The 16,780-nt window shown below is 42.0% G+C and overlaps 1 protein-coding gene across 1 annotated transcript in view; it reads right to left on the reverse strand.

Moving 5' to 3' along the window:
• Window positions 1-857: 857 nt before the first annotated feature.
• Window positions 858-16,780, reverse strand: part of LPGAT1 (lysophosphatidylglycerol acyltransferase 1) — a 51,683-nt gene continuing 35,760 nt past the window's right edge. The window contains exons 5-7 of the mRNA XM_061348385.1: window positions 14,036-14,162; window positions 5,929-6,035; window positions 858-2,141 (exon numbers count right to left, since the gene is read on the reverse strand). Coding sequence (XP_061204369.1) covers window positions 1,990-2,141; window positions 5,929-6,035; window positions 14,036-14,162 — 386 coding nt within the window. The 3' untranslated portion in view covers window positions 858-1,989. The remainder of the gene's footprint in view (window positions 2,142-5,928; window positions 6,036-14,035; window positions 14,163-16,780) is intronic.

Here is a 16,780-nt window from a genome sequence, read left to right on the forward strand (position 1 = left end):
GTAACCGCTTCAACAGCACCCTTCTGCAAAAGGGCGCATTAAATATATTCAATCCATCAGCTGTACTTTAGCAAGAGCGAGAGGGAAAAAGCCCACCACACTCCCACTTCCTTTTGGGGCATGCCTCTTTTAAAATGGATCTCCCATTACACCAGAATGCAGGTGTGTGAGTGGGTGTAAAGAGGTGGGATAGAGAAAGAGGACCCCACCAAAACATGAAACTGGAGGTGACCACTGTTCTTTACCTCCCAGCTGCAGGGGTTAAGTCAATGAAGGGACACACACAGTTCATGGGTATAATTTTGCCACCATCCCCACTGAGCCACCTCAAGGGGCACAGGGGTGACAGAGTTGTCTGGTCGTTTTCCAGTAAGTCAGGGAAATGGGCATTGCCTGGCATTTTGGGATGCTCTTAGCTCCCCGCCAAAGGGAACACTGACCAGGCTTTGTATTCTGCACACCACCCACTGTGATTCATGCAGCAGGAGAGGGAAGGAGGAAGGGGATCAATACTGCTAACTCGGAGCCAAAACTATTGAGGGCTTACTTTGTTCTCAGTGAAATTACTCTGCAAAAGGCAGTATGCCAACATCCGAAGTGCTGGGTAGCCTGCTTGTATTTAGAGATTAGTTTTATTTTGGGAACAGCTCTCTCAAATCTGTGTATAATCACACAAACACAATGCCAACTAGACCTGCCAGGAGTGAGACCGTACGTCACAGACATCCTACGTAACTGAAAGCATCTCCTGTTCCAGTCTGCCCTTCAAGTCAACTCATCCTTCTTCCGGTATGGTTTTAGCACAACGGTGAGCTAACGAATACTGCCCTCCATGCGGTTATTCAGAGTAGTTACCATCCTATAGATTTATGACAGAAATTACACCTATTTTTTTCTCTTTAAGAACCTATTTTTTCTTCTATGACTCCTTAGCAAAACATTAAGATGGTTGGCATTGAATTATTTCAACTCTCCCACAAGTACAATTAGTGGTGTTGCAACCAGCGGGGAGAGAAAGGCCTCAATGAAGCACCCAAAGGTCACCTTGGTTGGACTGCACTATACAAAACACAAAGGTGGCTCAAAATCAGCAGCAGACCTTCAGAAACAGCTTCTGATGTGAGACCAATAAAGCTTCCCTCTATTCCCTAAGCTTTATGTCTTTCCTTCACTGTCTTTTCACCTTTAAAAGTGCATTTGCAAAGCTGATACTGACGGCTGAGGTGCATTCTGAGCAAAAGGGGAAAATTAACCAAGTGAACTTTCATTTTCCAAGTTTCCTCAGAACACAAGATACTGGCAACACACGGAATTCGGGAAGCCAATGGCACACCCACAGCAAGGATGGGCTGATCCATCAAACGTGGAGAGCTCTGAATCACACTACGATGCTGCAATGCTTTTGTTGAGGACTGATCCCTCACAAAACACAACTGATGCTGGATCTCATCTGGGACTTGGGTTTAGATCAATGTGTCTCATACAACAACTGCATAGCTGCAAAGATACCGCCACCAGCTCTGTCGAGTATCTTTGACTCCAGCACAATGAGCTGCAATAAAGTACAAGTTGTGCAAATGAGGAATCTCTACCACACCAACGCTGTACAGGCTACTGAAGAGACAAGTTGCTGAGTTTTCTGAGCTCTAACTACAATGCCAAGAAGTACTTGTGGTGACAGAGCCTTCTTGTCACAGACATTCTTCTACGGTGGTTGTATGATTGCACCTTTTGTCCAAATGCGGAGTTTGCTTAAGTGTGGGTGAGAATATACATCTTTAAAAATACAGACAACTCTTAAAATCATACATCATCAGGTCACTATGGTACTGATCTTCACTTTCAGCAGAGTTCAACATTTCCCTGGGGAGAGGTAAGAGTCTGTCCAGTATTTTCCTTTACTCTTGGATATTCACATTTGCACATACAACATGATACTCATTTGCGAGAGCCTGGCTTCCCATTGTGTCCTCAGGTCCCATTCCACTTTTAAAAGAGGCAATGATAAAAATACTGAAAGATGCAGTACCACATACCACCCGAGAGGAACGCGAAGGACTGTATGCCCACTAGCCACAGGTTACTGAGGGTCATCTCCCGAGAAATAGCTTTTGTTTGACCCTGCGGTGGAGGAAAAGCTCCTGAAAGAGAAAAGAAAACATGTTTAATGCTTCTGCAGCAGGAACAAGAGCCTTAACGCAGGATTCTTTACCACTATCGCTTGTGTCACAAGCAATTGTTTGGTTACTTCTGTATTATTACGCTGTTAAGCTTTCAAATGACTCTCCAGCATCATCAGTTATCTTCAAGAAAATAAGATTAACCCCCCTTATCTTAATTACTAGGAACAATTTCATTTTCACCTGCATATAAAGCATGAACTTCAAAGTGACAATCCTTATATTCAGCCTTCGCAGGGAGGTCTGAAAGTCAACTGAGTTTTCTGTGTTACCCGTGAAGTTTTATTAACACCCGGATGATCACATTGAGTGGGTTCCATAGGAACCTTTACAGCTGCTTGTAATGATGTTGTATAGTGTGAAGAAGCAACACAGATACAGTCTCAAGGTTCCTCTAGGAATATATCAGTATACACACACACTCTTGGTTTTTAAGCAAGTTTTCACCTGTGGTTTGAACATTCACTGCTCATTCACATACACCTATGAAACATTGTCAATCGCCACACAGGTTGCTAGGAAGACTTTACTGAAATGCCGGTTTAGATGACAACGACTGGCAGGACACAGCTAAAAAACCATCATTTTTCCCTATTTTGCCTTTTTCTGAGTTCCAACACTAAATTAAACGTGTCTGAATACATCAGAGCTTTATGATCATCAGCAAATTGCATATATTTACATTGGCATATTAAATCTGCATTCATTTTCTGTGTTGCACAAATCCTACATGAGAGGAACCACCTTTGTCGTGGTTATTCCTAAACAGCAGATATAAAACCTCTAAATGTACCAGAGAAGATGATGTGCTTGCTGCAGCATTATGGAGTCACAACCACTCCCAGAAGAACAAGAGATGAATGATTCAGAGTAAAGACACAGCAGTGTCAATTCTTCATCTCAGAAACCACACAATTTGGGCTATTAGATACCATCAGCAACTTAGCTCTGCGCTTCACGTCTGCAATCACTGCAGGAACTGCAATCAAGCATTTAAGACAAAGCTTTTCTTCCTGTATGAATGCTCTTAAATTAAAACATAAAATCAGAATAATTAAAAACCCCTAAGGTAACCCTTGATGAGCCCCATCCTCCTCTCACCAATATGTATTTTCACACATGGGCAGATTTGCCACACCATTTATTCCTCAGCAATCCTCACTGCTAAGCTTCTATTTGCTCACAATACATTCGTTCTTGCATGGCCCACTAGTTTTCCTGCACCAAGGCTGACCTTTGGTTTAGAGAACTTCCCTTTTTCCTTTGTACAGACAGCCACTGTCTCTTCCCATCACCCAAATCCTACAGAGAAAACAATCCTTCACTTTCCTGGCTAAGAGAAGCCAAACACTTTGAGTTGTCCTTCACAAACATGACTCCTCCTTCTCCTTCCTCATCCCAGCACCTATTACTTGTTCCATTTCCAGATGACGTTTCAGATCTCCTATGATGAAGAGCGTTTCTGTAGCACTGGTGAAAACCCTCTCCCGTTGCCCTGTAGGATGACACTGCTGACTTTCTGAGTTACAACACACCAGCTGGCTTATGATCAGAGTGAATGAGGAACATGATGACTTCAGTATACAATTACTCATTTCCAACTGATAAGCTCCTGGTTTATAGTTTGGGGTTTTTAATTAGTCTCCAAGTGCTTTTGTCCTGCCAAATGTAATCTCATTGGGGTTACTGCAGTGTTCAAGGTTATCCCTGCTGAAGACTTCAGAGAAATCATGAACTCACTGAGCTTTCCACTAGCTGCTAAAACAGGAGTCTTTGTGCAGCTCATACCTAGAGATATTAATTGTAAAGAGAGGGGGTTGGAACTGGATGATCTTAAGGTCCTTTCCAACTCAAGCCATTCTGAGATTCTACGACTTGAGACAACGCACCCACCGACACAAAGCCAGCTCTTGGGCAGCTTCAGGGATCCCTCTCACATTAGGCCCCAAGACTTTTCCAGGGGGTTTCCACAACCCGTACCAGCCCTTTTGCAACAAGCCAACACAAGCAGTGTGAGCAAGTGCTCAACTGGCACAAACGGTAGTAACTTTACATGATGCTAATTTATGCCCACTAAGGTCCTATGTCATCACATTTACATTTGAAACATCTTATTAATTTATACTGATTACATTGGCAAATTATAACCAATTATCCTATTTTGAAAGCACATTTCTATGAATAAATCTGATTATATCCACTAAACTCAAACTGATTTTGGGGTTATGACTTACTTTAATGGTACTTGTGAAATAACATCTCAATAACAAGGATTCTTGACCTCCTCCTGGCTACACTTGTAGTTTTAAACAGATTCACTAAGTTATTTGTCTAATGAAGTCTAATACACACATTTGGATGTGATTTATAGAGCAGGGTCTGACTTTTGCCATCGGTGATGGCTGAGTGACAGGAGTTATTTCATAAAATGAAATACAGCTCTGGATTGCTAAAGAATTCTATGAATCTTCTGAAGCACTCCAATTGATAAATTAAGCCCTCCAAATAAAATTAAAGAAGTCTTTGCAATAAATCATCTAGAACAAGTAACATTGTTAACATAGTCACTCTGGAATATAAAACTCAGCTGATGTGAGAGACTCTGATACCTGCTAATAAAGAGATCATTTGTCTTCAGAAACAAGCTGCTTTATTTCATCTGGAGTCTACTCAGTCTCTGCTGGATAAACTCCCTTTCCTTGAAATAAAACTCTATTTTTTCCTCTCTGGATTTTCCTTTTCTTTTGTATTATGACGAATTCCTCTGTCCTGTGTTCTGCACACACACCTGCCAGAGGGCAAATGGCATACTTCAGTATCAACTGCATGAAAAAAGACAGCCCTAAGGAAGCACTTCTCCAGCTTGAGCTCCAGAGTATTTACCTGGTATTTTAAATCCCATGTTTCCCAGTATCTCTGCAGTAAAGTTACTAATGCCCTGAGTTTATTCAGATCCCTCTGGTCCATTAACATTGGAAGTTATGACAGAATATATATGTATATATATTGTATATGATGACAGAAGTGATCCTCAGTACCTCACAGCAACAAGACCAGTACTGACAGCACAGGGCTGCTGATCAAGACTCCAAAGACTTTCTGCTATTTAGCTCTTATGGATCCTTCCAATCCTAACATCCTTCTGTTTAGGATTAGAAGGAAACCAAAGAGGACCATAGTTTTCAATTAGACCTTCAGAGGACTTAAATCAGTTTTCTCCAACAGTAAAAGTGCCAGAGGCCCATGCTAAACAGCCACACTAAGCAGATAAAATAACCTGCCTCATTTAAGAGTCTTATTTAATCCTTTTAACTCAAGAACTTGCTCATTTTAAACCCTGAAGGTTTTAGATCCCCTCCTAACTTAAGCTCTAAATACTTCTACTACAGATGTAGATGTTCGCTACCTCTTTGCACCCTGCAAAGTTATTCCACTCCATGAAATGCCACAGCAGCAAGTTTCACAGCTGAACTATGTGTTATTGCAGGAAAAAAGAGGATTTCCTCAGATCCATTTTGAATGTGCCATCTGTCAGCCACTACCCTGGAATTTTAAACTATCCAATGTTACCCGGGTAATTTACCTTTCCTAGATCATTTTTGTCATACTTTTCTGCCACATAAAAAGTAGTAATACTTACATCTACTATATTCACCTGAAAAATGCATAAGTACCCTTAAAGTGTTTTGAGATCTGTGTAAGAAAAACCATTACACAGCACGATTCTCTTTGCTAGGTATCATCCTACCTGTTTCATAGAAATGTGTCAAGAGATCCTCCTTTTCAATGAATCGTTGATAAAGCCAGTGTGTAAGAGCTTCAGGCTCTGCAGGTACATCTTTAACTGGGTAAACCCTACCAAAGAAACAAGCATAAATTAAACCTAGGCAATGTGTGATGAGCAAAGCTCTTCCCTTCTGCCCAGCCCACCCCAAAACACAGAGAACAAGGGTTGGGTATAAATCTAACTGCATGGTTCATTCTCTCTCAAACCCACAGGTCACAGAGGTACTACAGATACCCAAGTGGAATATTTCAGGTTACCAGCCAAATACACACAGGCACTATCAGCATCTCTTAAATGTCATGCTTCATCATTTGATTGAAGCTGAAAAGTTGCTGGGGCTTTTTCAAATACAAACCCACCACACTACTGCTATCCTTAAAATAATACAAACCAAGCAATGAAGCTCCTGCTTCAGAGAGACTGAGAAGGTCTGTCTGCAGCTCTGAAGAAACACTTCTGAACAGGCAGAAGCCATGTAACAGCATCACTAAGGACCAACGTGTCTGACCTCTGTGCTTTCCAAAGGAGGCAGCATCTTGTCTGAAATGTCTAAGGCAGGCTCTACAATGAAAACTGCCCACGTTAAGTGTACTCAACTATTGCTACTCTAATTTAAAAACCCTAGTGGAAGAATCACCAGTGTTTTGGTACTTCTGTGTTGAATAGTAAGGGTCTACTTAGAAAATCAGCTATCCAGGGCAGAATTCACATACAGAACCCCCAAATAACCCACCCTACCTGACTGCATTTTAGTTTACCCAAAACAGAATTTCAAGTCTTACAGCAATGGTGCAGTCTCCTCAGCAGACCCCAAGTGCCTAAGGGCCCCTTACAGAGAAGAACTTGTATACCTGCTGTGTTTCACTGGGAGGCCAATGCAGCAGAGATTTGTGTATCAGGCTACCCTGAAAAATTCATACTCTGAAATGTAAGACCTTGACTGCGGGTTTCCTTTTGAGGTGAGCTCCCTGTCATCTACACTGTGTTTCTACTTTCATTAGTGGGGTTTTAATTTCAACACAGTCTTGATTGATTGGAAAGAATCCTAAGTAATGTCACGATCATCTGGGCAGTATCTGAACAGATAAGGGAGTATCAGATACAGAAACAGGAATATCAGGCACAGAAACAAGACACTCTTGAAGAATGCTTTTGTTGCCGTTTTCAACATCTTTGCGTGCTTTGTTGCCATATCATGTCCCTACTCCTTTCAGTTTGATGCACAGAAAAATAAGGTGTAAGTGGAGGAGAAAAGGAGCAAAGCATTGCTCTAATGAACCTGTTTCAGTATACAGAGAGAACTTGAATATAAGGAGATGAACAGTTACACTTATGAACTATGGCACTGACATGAACTCAGGTGTTTCTGCAACCTCTGCAGCAATTCTACACTGTGGAGTTCTCTGCGCTCAGTAAAGCCAGGTTCAGTAGCTAGAAATTTGCAACTGTTAGTAACATACAGCTTGAAGAAAAGTCTTTGTCAAAGACAAATATGATGAAGTAGCTGGTGGTGCAGTAAACAGCTCAAGTCCTCAGCGTGCATATTAACAACTATGACAAAGACAGGTAATAAAGAGCTATTTTATCTTGAAGCCCAGATGTTGTACAGCTAATTAAACCATGGAAAGGCAAGTAAAAACCACACCCTCTGAGAAAGGACCGTTTCTGTTGGAGCTTTAACACGAAACTAAGCCAGACTTATTCTCTGTCCCCAGACATAACCAAGCTGCCAAGCACTATTTTTACTCTCTTCTGCCTATCTGCTGTGAAGAGATAAAGAGACTCAGCAACTGAATATTGTGTTTCACAGTGTATTTTTGAAGGCCAGATGCTTGCTTACGCAAGTTTGAAGATGGCTCAGAACTAACAGGATGCCTGTGTGGGCTCAGGACAGAAGTCTAGGGTTACCTGGCTTTGCTGTGTGTAAGCTGCAGATATGCTTCATGTCCACTGTTCAGTTACTTAATGGGTAACAACTCTATAGCTCAATAACCAAGTAAGCCTGGTATTTACCCAGGAATGTACCTTCTAGTCCGAAAACATCACAAGATCTTACAAGATACTCATTAGAGGCAACTGATGAGCTGGCACTTTAATGGAGCAGCAAAGCAGTGTGATACCAATACTGCCAGAGGTTAATGGAACGCAGCACACCACTTTCCTGCTTGAATCTATGGAGGCTCTTCTATGAATCAATACAGTACCAAAAGACTTGAATCTCTGGATATCAACTCTGCTTCTTAAAAGTTGAAGAAGCAATCACCCAGTTGGAATGGATATTAATACAGAGTGGAAAACAAGTGGTTTTCCAGCAACGCTGTCACAATTTAGCAGTGGTAAGTACAAGTGTATTTAGAAGCATTTTCAAATGTATTTTTAGACTATCCAGTTATTTTTAGACGCAGAACATTCTTACTAATGAGTGAGCTAAATCAGAGATGAAATGTTTATTACAAAATCCTTCAGCTCTGGAAACAAGCCCGTCCTGCACTAGATAAGGTGAAGCTAATCCTCCCCACTGTATTTATATTAAACATGCTGCCAATATCATAATTCTCTGCCCATCAGATGGCTCAGCTGGCATCTGTATTTTGTAAGAATGCTCTCTTAAAGAGACTGGCTTCAGGGAAGGTAACTGAGGAAGTCTTTCTGATACAAAACTATGCAGATGACCCACAGTAACAGTAGAAAGCCATTGCTCTGACTGGATCAGGGTCATCCCCAACCATCAGCTGTGAGATCTGGCAGGTCTTGTGTTCAAAAGTGCAGGAAAGAGTTCCTTCTTTTCAATGAGACATGTAAGCAGGTGTCAGCGTGCTCAGTGCATGAGCACCATAACGGCTCTACCCCACCTTTGGGTATTCAGCATCAGGACCACCACTAAAAGCAAGCAGTTTGCTGATCTTCTCAGGCAAAAAGGTTATCACCACATAGCACTGTCTTGACAAGGAACACAGTCAACAGGTAGTATCTGAAGGCTCTAGAATCTAACCTCACACTGCATGAAAGTAAGAGCATCTTTGTTAACAGTGTGGCAAACAAAGCGTTTGATAGCACTGGATAAGCTGACCTGACCAGGAAATTCAAGCAGAATGGCAACACTTCCTCTGATTTCTCCTCAAGGGGCCAGCTGCTTTGCTGAGCATCAGTAAAAGCAATGCCACCACAGCCTGCAGCCTGAGAAGTGGTGGTGGAAGTAAGGACGTACTCTGATGGGAGTCTGCAAAGCTGTCTCAGTCATGAAGCATCACCTGCTAGCTGGAGGTTACCTGCCTACAACTGCGAGGTGACAATGGCTGTGGGACACCCCACGTAGGTGATTGAGGGACATCAACCTTCTTAAACCACTACACAGATGTGTAGCTATGTCCAAAACCAGAACATACTTACATAAATGACAATCCTGGAAAGAAGAAAGGATTTTAAATGATGCAACTGGTGGCACACAGAAGGGATAATGGAGACTTTGCTACTCACAGGCCATTTCTCAAAAGATGCCAAATGGCATTTTCAGAAACATTTAATCTCTTTTAAATGGTCCTTAATGGAGAAACAGCCTCTGATTGTGCATTAAAATTCTAAAGCTCCTAGATACCACCTTCAAGTAGTAGCTGCCTTTCATTACCTGTCCTACCCTGAATACAAGTTCTTTATTACCTACTAATAATCATAATTCTAAACCATAATACTACCTGCTATTTCAATGACTCTCTAAATAACCTCAGCATGATGAAAGCTGCTGGTACATTTCAGGCATGACCAAAAATAAGTCACTTGCATAAATAAAGCATCGTAAAACATATTGCCAACTGGATGCCCTTCATGGACACTTCTGTGAGGCTCATTCAGCAACCACAATGTATTCCATCTTATTTATAGCCAGGAGCCTCCTCAACTTCAATAAACCTGTATCAATGTGGACACAGAAAGGAAGTTCCTCAGTAGTTGAAAGCTTGTTTCAACAGCAGCACGGTACAAAAAGTGGTACAAGGAAGGAAGGTGACATCGTACTCATCGCATTATGGCACAAAGACAGCTGAGTGAACTGGAAATAGCATGGTACTTTCATGCAGCATGAATTTTCTACTGTGAGGTGTCCCTGCCCATGCCAGGGGTTGGAACTGGATGAGCTTTAAGGTCCTTTCCAACCCAAACCAGTCTCAGATTCTATGAAGTGCAGCTATCCTGCAGCTGGCTCTGCCTTCAGGCCTCAATCACTATCACAGAAGGAAAAAGTGGGATATGGTCATACAAGGGCATTTTGTTGTCATACATCAATTCCTCACTCTGGACTACCCTAAAAAGTGAAAAGCATGTTTAAATCCCGATTCTCCTTTCATACAGTAGAGATGGCATCTGGTCAAACTATTCTCCAAATTACAAGGTGCAAATTTTTATGGCACTAAATGAAGGAAAATAGGTGAAAACCAACAATTCAGACACATCTGATACATATTTCATGAACATTTTAGAGGACATTTGTGTCAAACTCAGAAGAACAGAAACACCTCTGACATTTTTGTCTTTGGAAGATGTTTCTGACATATCCATCTTTTTAAAGATGAAGCCCACTTTACCTTGGCTTTCCTTTACTAACTAAGTTTGTTTCAAAGGGTTAAATAAATGCACCAGCTTTCCAAGGGACATCTCAGGGCTCAGCATGGCACAGGCCTTTTCATACCTCAGTCACTGATTCAGTCCTTGCCTACACTGGTAAGGACAAAGAATAGTTAATATGGAGTTGTCACCAATGTTAGGAACTGCTGAGGAGCCACCTCGAATGCATGACCTGCACAGTAAGTGCTGGTGTTCCCAGCTGACAGCCTCATCGCTCTTACAGCAACGTTTTGATCTCCACATAGAATATGAACTTTAAGAAGTAGTTCAGATTCCCTGGTCAGGTCATACAACTACACAGCTCTGGTGCATCAGCCTCCACCCTGTGGCTTGACGGGCTTTCAGGGAGCAGCACCATACAGAAACCTCCCAGAACTGCTCTGACATGGAAACAGGCTTGAGACATCACTGTATTTTTGGACCTAGGAAGCACACAGGCAAAGCTCCCGAGAGACAGTTTTCCACCCATCTTACCTATAGTTTCAAATATAAGCTCTAAGACACTGATGTCAACTCACTGGGCTTCAATCCTGGAGAAGGTCCAATAAAGTGATAGCAGAGCTGCAAGGTTTTCTTTAACATACCAGAAACCCTCCCTGAGGGAGCAATTGTTCCCTAACTCTTCCCTGTTCAGCATCCCCAGTTTCCCAGGCACATCTCGCAGGATCTCAGTGGTACCAGCAACTCTGTTCATCAATACATGATGAACTCATTTCATCAAATCATCAATACATGATCTAAAACTGTCAAAACCCTGAAGGTGCCCATCACATTACAGCATTCTGCTAGAAAGATAGCCCCTTCTGAGGAAAGTCAGGTCATCTGGGGAGAACCACATACATATGAAACATCAGTTGCTGTAAAGCCCTGAGGGGAATCCAGCAGGAAAATTTCTGTGTTTGCAATAGAAAAGGATGATGCAACGTGAGTAAATTCATGCACACACACTGTTCAGTCCCTCTCCTCTAATCCTGCTATGGATAAATACATCCTTTACATAAAACAGGAAAATATTCGTAAAGCCACACAAAGCATCTAAAAATAAATGTTATTGTCAAAAGCACTGAAGGTGAAAATTCACCACATTCATTCCAAGCTACAGCTTTAATTCCAGGTACATTAAAAGGTCTTAGCATATGATAGCTAGATAATATGCTAACTATGGATAAAAGGATACATAAGTGATATGACTTTTTGGGTATAGAATTATCAAGGAGAAGGGCTGCAGAAGGACCCGACCATAGCTGCAGGTGAAATTAAATACCAGTAAATGCAAGGCAATGAATACTGAGGAAGGAAAAAGCACCAGCAGCTACACATACACTGCCACAGCCTCTAAGATCAGCTATTATTACTCTGAAATCACTGTGGGGAAATTCAGGATGTCAGTCTCAGAACTAGTTATACCAATACCAGAAAAGGCACAGACAAAAGTAACAAGATAATCAGGGAAAGGCTTTTGTGTAAGGATACAGCAAGCAGATGAAGACTTGAGAGGCTGGGAGGGGGACAGGGGCAGCTAAGGCAGGATATGAGAAAGCTGTGCAAAATCACAGGCCACAGAGCGCACCACTGAAGAGTGATTCATCCAGTGATGGCAGCATGTGGGAACACAGGGTGCACCCACTGAAGGCAACACGTGGAGAACCCGATACAAGCAAAAAGGAAGTGGTCCTGGCTGCCACCCTCCACAACAGCCATGGGAAAGAAAGCCTAAGCACTTTAAAAACTGTATGGGACGAGGTGCTGAAAGCCAGGTCCACCAGTGAGTGGTCCAGATGCGACGCCAGCTCTGAACACAGTACAGCCACCCTGTGCTGATGCACTGAGGGACCTGCTCCAGGCCAGGGTACTTTGTTAAATGTATCTTTAGGAACTGATGTCCTGCATCCAACGACAGCTGTTCCAGTCCAGAGGAAACATGCTGAAACTTGATGTGCCAATTTTTAGAGTATTACCAGGACTGAAAAGTTAGCCAAAGCTCCAGTTAAACCCAAGACAGTTCTTGTTTCAGAGGTATGACATACAGAGGTCAGCCTTCAGAGACAGGCTGCTGCTTTAGCTTCCATTTGAGGCATACTTCAAATGGTTTTACAGGGTCAGCTGCAGCAACTAGAGGTCATTTTTTAAGGAAAGCAAAACAAAAATATCCAATAGAGAGTCTTGGCCCTGGCTAAAGAAGGGATTTAGAGCCTATGGTAAAGAAAGAACCAATTTCTAACCATTTCTAATGTTTTTCTCTTAGGATTTTAGTACTGTAAGAACAGGAGCACTCAAGTTCAGTGCAAGGAAGGTTACATCATGTTTATGCTTGTGCTCAAAAATAGGTTTCAAATATACACATTTAGAAGCAGGAAGTTAATTCAACTTCAGATAACTTTGTTAAAGGAAGTATTTTTGGCAGTACCCTTCAGTGAAATTCTAAATACATTCAACTTGCAATTACCCCAGAGATCTGGAAGAGCACTAAGGTGACCTGGATAAAGCACAATAAATATTATGGTCTTACATAAGTGTAAGTATGTTCACCTTCAGGAAAACTTGAAGGTAGAGTTCTATAAAAAGCAGGCACAGGCACAGATTTGAGCATGGCTGTGGAAAGGAGCTCCACTGAGCACCCTGGACTTTGCAGCACGCAACAGTGACACAGCAGTGATGCTGCAGAAGGTCATTCTCAGTTACACTGCCACCCTGAAAGCTCACTGGAAAAGCCTAAAAGCTCCCTAAACCAGCAAAAGGGAATTCAGACAAAATAACGCAATTCTGGGATAAAAACATGATCAACTTATTTGGTATAGGAAGGGAGTTAAAAAACTTCTGGAGATTTCAGACTTGCAGTTAACTGCAAACCAAAAGCAAAGTGCAACTTGTCCCTCCATTAGTTCAGGTCTTGAGACAAAAAGCTGCTGAGGAGGGAAGTTTTAATATCCCATCCTAGGTGCCACTGAGATTTATTACTAATTCCCAAGTGCTGCTCTGCTCAACTATTAAGGGTATGCTTTGGAAAAGCTGTTATTCCTTTGTCAGAAAGACAAATACAATACCAATACATAATAATCTCTCAGGAAGCCTGATATTAAATAACACAGTGATTTTTAGCTTGTTATTATTATTAAGTAAATAAATAAAAAAAGAATCAAGCTGGGTTTACCAGCACCTTAACATAACAGTGGAAAAGGATGACTCCACCATCAGACATATTCCCATAACTATATCCAGCCACAGACAGGACATTAGTCAAGAACTGTGCTGAGATATGAAATGGTCACTGAACTTTCAAATGAAAACTGTGCTGAGTTTAGATAGCACAAATTGCCCACCTGTGTGAGACACACACACAAAAGCCATTGCTACTGATTTCCCATACCCTGAAACATGCTGTTAACTCATTTGTGGAAACATGTTTCTCAGTATTTTAGTTCAATGTAAAAGCAGAAGGTTTCTGTCCTACCTGTAATGTACATGTGTCACCGTTGGCTGTCGGTAGCCAAGAATCCAGGTTTGGATGTCTAGAGGTTCACCTTTGGGATACGCAATGGTTGCATCTATCACCCACTGGAGGCCTTTTGATTTGCTCTCTAAGAACAAAAAGAAGCATGGTATTAAAGCAATCACTGCATGGCACTTATTTGACAGCTACTCCGTTTTTATAGTACTTCATGAGGGGTGAGACACAAAAAACGAGAGGCAAAAAGCCAAATCCAGATTTCATCACAGAGCACAGAAACACTCTTAAAAACTTCAGCTAGACCAAGATTTTCCTTTCATCATTACTGTTGTTGTTCTCACAAATAGTAGTACTCAGAATGGACCAAGTTCACCCCCTGGCTATGAGCACAGTCACGTAACATGTTGGTCCAAAAGTCAGGTGCTTCCTCCTGTTCACCAAAAGGAAAACTTCAAAACTAGAAATTAACTTCCTTGGTCTGCACTTTGAGCACATTTACAACTGGGCCTTTGTAAGAGCTTGCAGCTACAGCTCCCTGATGAAGCAACAGCCACGCAGATCCCTAAAGGGTCTTAAAAATCTGAGTTACGAGATAGAGCAAATACGCCACGCTGTGTATTACAGACAAGAAAACAACTAAAGATGGTCAGTTTTTGCAATGGAGAAGAGACTGCATCCCCAAGGTCCCACAAGGACTGATCCACCAGTACATGTTCACATGCTGCTCAGCACAGTTCCACACTAAAAATAGGATCAAAGGAGGTGAAATAGCAAAGATTATGCTTCATAGCAAATAGCTATGAAGATTATTCAGGATTACTTTAAATCCAAACATAGGTCACTCCCAGCAAGAGTCAAGGTCAGACATCAACCTAGCCACGACCTCTCTCTGGCATGTCTTTAATTCATAGGATTGCAAAGAGGGAGAGCAGAGATCTGGAAAGCAAACCAGGAAGGAGGGCACATGGCCAAGGTGGCACTTGGAATCAGCTTTATATCTGTTCTGTGGGAACTGGAGCTCTCTTGTATCTGAGGTTGTGTTGTGTTCAGTTTAGTACAGTAACATGCTTGCTTCATGCTTAATGCACTAGTATAGGAATATGCTTACATCATACCCAGCAACATCTTAAAGCGTTTAAAAAGCTGACCGTTGAAAACAGCCACCTGTTGGCAGAAGCATGGGAGAGGTGTAAGGTTTTAGCACCAAGTACACACGATCCTGCAAGCCTGCACCTGAGACAGCTATGAAAGAAATACGACAGGTTGACAAAAGCACCATCGGCATGAAGAACATGCACAGGGAAAGACTGCTCATCGCTGTTCTCAGTGAACAGACACATTCAACATGAAGCCAAGAGGAAGAGTTTTCAGAGCAAACAGAGAAGTGATTCTTTGTGCAGAGGGGAAGGAAACTGTGTCAAAACTTGCAAAAGGATGTCAAGGATGCTGAGAGTTCAAGAGGAAATTGGAGATGTACATGGAAGGAGGGTTAACTAAACAGGCAGAAACCCCCACATGGCTTGGGAAACCTACCACACTGGAAACAGTCAGAAACCAGGACAGCTTAGACTGGATAGAAGGAAGAAGTTCTTTACTGTAAGGGTGGTGAGGCACTGGAATGGGTTGCTCAGGCCAGTTGTGAATGCTCCATCCCTGGCGGTGTTCAAGACCAGGTTGGACAGACCACACGTGGTTTAGTGTGATGTGTCCCTGCCCATGGCATGGGGACTGGAACTAGATGATCATAGGGTCCTTTCCAACCCTAACTATTCCATGATTCTATGTATGATGCATGTCTGCTGCGTTCCCACTTAGGAATCCTGACACCCACTAGCAGCCCTGGACAAGACACTGGTCTAGACGGATGTTTGGTCTTGCCCAGCATCACCACCCGAGTTTGGCAGAAGAGCTACCACATACCTGAAGACACCTGCAACACCCAGTCTGAGGTGCACTCTAACCCCATAGTTATTTACACCAACTAGAACAGACGTGCAAGGGCTGACTTGTAAGTTTCTACTTGCATTTCAGTTAACTTACCTTGCATTTAATTCCATTGAGTGTGAGAAGACAGTTACAGCAACACTATCACATTCACCTATCAGTTATTTTAACAAGCAGATAGTGTTTTCGGGGTGTCTACTCAACAATGGAGTTGTCCTGCTTTGCTACAAACACACATATGCCACCTGGATAAGCAAGACAGTATTTCCTAGTGATGAGTTATTACAGCTATTCCAAACTTCGATGCAGGGCAAGCTACACGGGTCAAGCTGGAACATCCAGTGTCACCTTCTGGAAACAGAGCATTGTAAAACCCTGACAGACACATGAAATGAGAACACGAGGTCCCATCAGAGGCTCCAGGCTTGCCAGCATGATGACAGAGTGCTTGTCAAGTCTCTCTTAAGAAGAGCACTAACTACAGTCCTTCATCTTAAAAGCAGCAATGTACTAGAGACAAGCCAATATGAAATTAATAGTAAATCCAGAGAAGTATTCATTTAGAAATGGATTTCGGAACAAAGCCATTCAATTTATTATTTTCCCAGATGTAAAGGAAGAATGGCTAAAGATAAATTGTCTAAGGGAGTATGCAACGAAGATCATTAACTGCAATTAAGAAGTGCCAGATGAATATGGGCACATTATCCTATTTACAGTAAAATATTTTAAAATCATTTATTAAATATTTAGCTAGCATTTCAAACTGTTTGTTCAGTGGATAATGGTTCAAACTTCATTACG

This window comes from Neopsephotus bourkii, unplaced genomic scaffold, assembly GCF_033783945.1.
Source record: "Neopsephotus bourkii isolate Nb327-2 ecotype Australia unplaced genomic scaffold, CSIRO-AGI_Nbou_v1 NB_354, whole genome shotgun sequence".
Lineage (NCBI taxonomy): Eukaryota > Metazoa > Chordata > Aves > Psittaciformes > Psittacidae > Neopsephotus > Neopsephotus bourkii.